Source organism: Lactuca saligna, chromosome 9 (assembly GCF_052625555.1).
Source record: "Lactuca saligna cultivar CGN05327 chromosome 9, ASM5262555v1, whole genome shotgun sequence".
NCBI classification, from domain to species: Eukaryota; Viridiplantae; Streptophyta; class Magnoliopsida; order Asterales; family Asteraceae; genus Lactuca; species Lactuca saligna.
The window spans coordinates 42383307-42389979 of NC_136425.1; the positions used below are offsets into that span (position 1 = coordinate 42383307).

The 6673-nt window shown below is 36.6% G+C and overlaps 1 protein-coding gene across 1 annotated transcript; it reads right to left on the reverse strand.

The window, feature by feature from the left end:
- Positions 1–303: 303 nt before the first annotated feature.
- Positions 304–3760, reverse strand: EIN4 (Signal transduction histidine kinase, hybrid-type, ethylene sensor). Its single transcript, XM_078972771.1, has 2 exons — positions 1284–3760; positions 304–1002 (listed from the first exon to the last, which is right to left on the reverse strand). Exons 1-2 carry the CDS (start codon positions 3024–3026, stop codon positions 451–453), a joined length of 2295 nt encoding a protein of 764 aa, XP_078828897.1. The 5' UTR covers positions 3027–3760; the 3' UTR covers positions 304–450.
- Positions 3761–6673: the final 2913 nt, after the last annotated feature.

The following is a 6673-nucleotide window of genomic DNA, read 5'->3' on the forward strand; positions in this document are numbered from 1 at the left end:
TTGTTGAACTATTTGGTGCATACAAAATGCGATCTAAACAAAAAGTAAACACTACCGATTTCATGAATAAAATGAAGCAGTAATTAATAGATGCAAACAGAACCTTCACACAGGGTCATTTCTTCATCCAAATCGTTCAGTCGTACATGGCATATGCACTTTTCGTATCTTCACAAGAATAATGGTTTCTTTTGACAACATATCAATTACACATGACAAGAAACACATTGAAATCTGAAGGAAAAGAAAAAACAATATAAAACATATATACATACACAATAACCACAAGTAGTCAAATCAAAAGACGCTAAAATAAATCTATGTATTCATGTCACTTTATAGTTTTAAATGTTCAACACAATTTCAACAAGCTTTTAAGCAAGCATTTTCCATCAATGAGAAGGTCGTATAAAAACCCGAATAAATGTTAGTTCTTTTACCATATATCTACTAACTCGATAACCGTTCACCCGCCCGTTGCAAAACGGTTCTAAGTTCATTCTCCAAACCCCGTAACAAAACGGGCTTCCGGATCACTCCATTCATCCCCACTTGCAAACATCTCTCCCACACTTGTTCTTCTGCACTTGCAGTCAACGCAACAATTAACGGCCGATTACGGCTCCGAAACTTCCGGATCCTTGTCGCAACCTCGTACCCGTCCATTTCGGGCATATGAAGATCCAAGATTACGATATGGAATGGGGTCGTTGTGGGCCCCAGTGAACTTAGGCATTCGAATCCGGATGAGACTGTGGTGACGTGGCAACCGAGTTTTTCGAGGAGTTTTTTTGTTACCATACGGTTTACGCCATCATCGTCGGCTAAAATTACTTGAAGGCCCCTGAAGATTGAGTTTGACTTTGGTTGGTCAACGTAGTTTGTGAGGTCAAAGTGTGGGGGCCGTTTGAAGGCGTGTTGGATTTGGAATTTGAGAACGAGTGTCATGCTTTGTATGTTTCCTTTTGAGTTCGATGACATCCATATTTTTCCTTGCATCATCTGCATATCGTTTCACGAAATTTTAATGAAAAGACCAAAATACCCTTCCAACAGTCGAACATTGTGCAAACTACTACATCTTTACCTTACTCTCATTGCCAACATGCGCAATGTACTTCATTTTATAACCCATAATAGCGACATACTTATATTTGTTTACCAATAATACCAACGTTACTTTATCTTTTTATTAATAATTTGTAGTAACGATAAACGTAAAGTTACCTAATTGTATTTAACTTTAAATACCATAAAAACCAAAAAGAAAGAGGTAATCTAACCTGAACGAGTTTTTTACACATACTGAAGCTCAAGCTGTCCTTAGCTCCCCCCGCGTTTTGCCTCTTAACTCCGGAATGCATACTCGGAATCGCTAATTCCGATTGGAAACCACCATCACCGGTTCCAATTTCAAACTTCACATTCACAAAATCATCAATGGAACCTGATCTTCCCGTTCCCCAAACTTTATCATTCCGACCCTCATTCCCATTCTCTAAACTAACCCTAAACATCACCAACCTCCCTACTTCACTAACATCCAACAAATGCCCAACCATATGTAACAAAACCTGAAAAGTCCTCATTTCATCACCCATAACCAAATTCGGAATGGAACTCGGTACTTCCATGGAAAACCCAAATCCTTGATAAATACACAAACATTTCACAAGACAACAAGCTTCTTTAACCATGGAATGTAATTGAAACGGCCGTATTTCCAAAGGTAACCTACCCGTATCTTTAGCGGAAATCTCCATTACATCGTTTATCAAATTCGATAAAACACTACTCGTTTTTGAAATCGTATCGATTATATTCGTTTGATTTGTGTTTTTCTGATCGTCTTGAAGAATCGATAAAAGACCCATGATGGAATGCATTGGTCTTCTCATTCCATGACTCATTACTTTTTGGAATGAATTTCTTGCTTGACTTGCCATCATCGCGTTCTCTTTCGCGTGTTGTAATACGCGATTCTGTTCCACAAGTTGGTCCCGCATTGTTTGAGATTCTTCTAGAACCGCCGCGTGTGACAGCGCGACCGCCACTTGGTCCGCCACGACTTCCACGATTGCCATCTCGTCGAAACTCCATTTCCGGTCGGAATCAGGAAGCACCAACACCAGAATCGCGTAACACGTGTCAACCAATTCCGGAGTTCCGCCTTTGAAATTGGAAACATGAAGCATCGGCATACGGATTGCCGCGACCGGACCGGATTCAGCTATTCCACCCCGACTTTGTACCGCAAGTTCCGAATCTACCCTCAACATTGTAACCCCTTTTTTACCTGTTATCTCTAAAACATCAGGGTCGTTTTTGGGAATTGAAGAGTGGTAACCGGAGGAGTTAGGTCTTAACTCATGGGTTAAGTTCATTACGGTTTTTGCATCGTTTAGCATCCATACAGCACAATTTTGAAGAACCAAAGTATTTGAAAGCTCGACTAAAGTGGTATATAGAATTGTATGTCGATCTAATGATTTTCTAATCTCGTGTGTAAGCATACGAACGTGCCACCCAGCTTCTTTTTGTTTTTTCATGATTCCAACTTCTTGATCGAGTTCCAATACGTTTTGTTTCAAGAAAAGTTCCCGGACTTTGAATTTGAGTAGGAGTGGAATCAAGGTCAAAAGGGTGATTGCGGTGGCGCAGGAAACAAGGGCGGTTAATAATTTGGCGACGGTGAGTGCCATCATAAGCTGAAAAGTTTGATTCCCGTAATACCCCCAGCCGTTGATCAAATGGGTTAATCCACAGAGAACGATGAATGCTATGAATTGAACGAGTACCCATTTGAAAGGGACATTTGAACAACTGAGAAAGTAGAGTAATTCGAGTGGGATTGAAAAATACGCGATTGCTATCAAGAAATCGCTTACTCGTTGGCTTTCGATTATATGTGCATTCCATGATCCTTCATCGTCACAGTGACAGTGAGCGAATTCGTTCTCGTTAGCTAACGAAATTGTTAGAATCAAAGAAATAATCAAGAATCGAATCACTAAACTTTTCGACATTTTGGAACCCAGAAATGGGGGAATGAAAGCGTCTCGAAACCCTAAAATCACAAATCTTTAGATCTAGCAAAAGAGGAAGGCTCCATTTCGAGTAGTCATGAAAGATTCAAAATTTTCAGAAACCCTAATCGTATACCCTGTTTCAATCGTGTGTAATACAGAAATCACAAATGGAAACTGCACATGGGCTACTGTACGTTAAACGATTCCTCATGAAAAAACTTATGATCTCAAGAAACAAACCTTCAATTCGGATCAAATTAAGCAGCTTCAGATGCTTGTTGGGTTAGGTTTCCTTGAATCGTTGACCCCAAAACCCTTCAAGTTGAGCTTAAAGTAAGAACCCACCAACCAAAAGACAAAGACCCAATTATTAAACAAGAATACGCCTCATACAAGACGAAAATCGAGCTCTTTAAACCAAGAAACCTCCATTTATTCAATTAATCAATCGCCTATAAACAATGAACACAAGAAAAAGAGACAAACGGCAGCAATTTTCCTGTGATTCAACAGCTCTTTTTCAATTGTTATCTATACAGAAAATATATTATATTATATATTTACAGATCAAACTTTAATCGAGATTCAAGTCTTTCTAATTGTGATGAAAAAGGGATGGAATTTTTTATGAATTGAAGGGACAAAAGAAAAATAAACAAGAGTGAATTCTGATTTCTGGGACCTACTTTTGATTACATGAAGGGAACCTAGACGGTATTACTGTTTGCTTGTTCGCCCATTGGATTAAAGGAACCCAATTGTCAAGATTTATATTTTATATTAGACGAATAAAAAAATAAGAGTAAATTACACGAATGGTCCCTATGGTTTAGGGTAATTTACGCGTTTGGTCCCTAATTTATTTTTTTAACTCGGAAGGTCCCTACTGTTTGTTTTTGTTACGCGGTTGGTCCCTATCTTACCTAAAAAGACTATTATACCCTTGATTTTTTTAATTTATCTAAATAAACACACCCCTAATCCTACCCCTTCACCTTACCTCACCTACCCCATCATTTTTTTCTCTTTAAATAATAGTCTTTTTAGATAAGACAGGGACCAAACGTGTAACAAAAATAAACATTAGGAACCAAACATGTAACAAAAACAAACCATAGGGACCTTCCGAGTTAAAAAAATAAGTTAGGGACCAAGCATGCAAATTACCTCAAACCATAGGGACCATTCGTGTAATTTACTCAAAAAAATAAACATTATTAGTATATAAAAATTTATCACTTTGCTAAAGATTTCGTATTCATTATCAAATAATTGTATATCCTATAAACATTTTTTAATATCGTCAATACAGTCTAAAAATAATTACCTGTAAATCTATTTATGTCAAAAAAAAAAAATCTAAAATCTAAACTATATTTCTAAATATATTTATATATTTTAAAATATCAACTTCAAGAAAGAAAAACATTTAATATTGTTGGGGTAGAAGTTTATATATATATATATATATATATATATATATATATATATATATATATATATATATATATATATAAAAGAATATGCTGTATATGTTTTATTTTCCTTAGATTTGAAGAAATCGTGATAAAAGTATGATATGGATGGAAAGAAAATGATAAAATCAAATAAAATTGTAAGCTTCCACTGAGTTTCAATTTGCTTACGACATTTCTTTCTTTGGTATAAATAAAGTAATAATAAACATAACTATCAATAAATATAAATATTAGGCCTCGCTTTCAATTTCTTTCTTTTAGCAACAATAATCTTTAATGCATGCCTTTTTTGACTTCATAATTTGTGAGTAAAGTGATTTGACCTACTTTGAAACAATTTCCATTTCAACGACAAAAGGACATATTGGTTTATGACATGTTTTCTATCGTTATCCCTGTCAAGAATCCAAATAGGTCGAGCTATATTTTTGTGATTGATTAAAGAACTTGTATTGCAAATTAATATAAACTAATATTTTACTTGTCACGCACTATGTCAATCACCTTTTGTAAATTGAATTTTGATAATTATATTGATAAAAGTTAAGTATGATTACATTTGTTGATAGATAAATATATACAATATAAGATACGGGTGAAAAAATTGTCGATGGATTGGGTAAACACGAAAGTTTAGAAAGTCGAGGCTTAACATCCCAAAAATCAATGATAAAAATTTGCAATTTTGTAAAACATTTCTACAAACCATAATATAATAACCCATTGTTTTCAAGACAAATTCATAAAATCGGTGTATCTCTCAAATCATATATCAGGGGAAGATGTGTACGATCATGCATTTGCCTTGCTTTGATCATCCGATGTACCTGAAAGCATGAAACCAACAACTATAAGTCAAAGCTTAGTGAGTTCCCCCAAAATACCTCACACAACAATATATATATATATATATATATATACAAGCATGCACACTAGGTCCATAGTCATCATACTAGATTATCGTTGGGTCCAAAAGTCATCAGACTTGATTACCCCAACCCACCGTTATTGGATTGGATTGCCCTGACCCACAGTCATCGGACTGTAAGTTTGTTGGCTTACTACATAAAGCAATAAAGCCCCAACCCAACCACACTATGTCGACATATGCAATAGATAAACAATAATCAATAAGTAGAGGTAATCATACAAATCTATCAATCTAACAGATCACTACAATATAGCAACATCTTATACATAAGGATGCCTATCACAACCTAGTGGGTTGAACTGGTACCTTCGACCCACGAGTACAGTGAGGATAACTCACCTCGAAGTTTAGAATATAGTTTAACTCATCATTGATCCAAATACCAGCTCTACAGGTCACCTGTACAACAAACAGGGACCAAATCTCAATTTACAACTCAAAATACTCCAATTGGCCTAAATTCAATGGTAAAAAGTTCAACGGTCCACTTCTGGCCAGTCTACGCCCAACGTAGTAGCTTTACACTCTGCGTATAGCTCAAGGCAGCAATTAAGGAGCAAAGCGGATAAATAGCAAAACTCAAAGCACATATGAAACACTATTTACGTGGTTTGGTCAAGGTAACCTACGTCCACGGGAAGGAGGAGAATATTCTTTATTTTAGAGCACTCAAAACAGAGGTTACAAGTACAGCTTTCACAAAGGTTCACCTAACACTCTAGAACTCAAGTCATGAAATGATCTGGCATGCATCCCTATTTATACTTGAGGGATCAGACCTAAAACCTTAACGGGCCAAGCCTATTGGCCCATAGGCCCATGAAAGGTGACAACCAATCATAATATACCATGCAACATCTTCTAGAACATTCTTCCATATCATACAACACATGTATATCAGCAACACACATGATGGACCACCTTCATCCATAGTGATACAACATGAATACTAATGGTCGGTGTATTCCTTGAGCATCACCAGCATCGGAGCATCAAAGAGGACTTTATAGCATATGTGGGTCAATAGAGATATCATGGCACATCAAAGGAATCAAGATGGCGCAACTTCTCCTCCATGACATAACTTCCCTTTATGATGACACAACATCATCTTCATGGCGCAACATCTCTTCAGTGTAGCGCAACTCCTACCCATTTGGCATAGCATGCACCAATATGGTGCAACTCATTCCTTCATGGTGCAACATCCCTAAGGATGGAGCTACTTCCCTCTA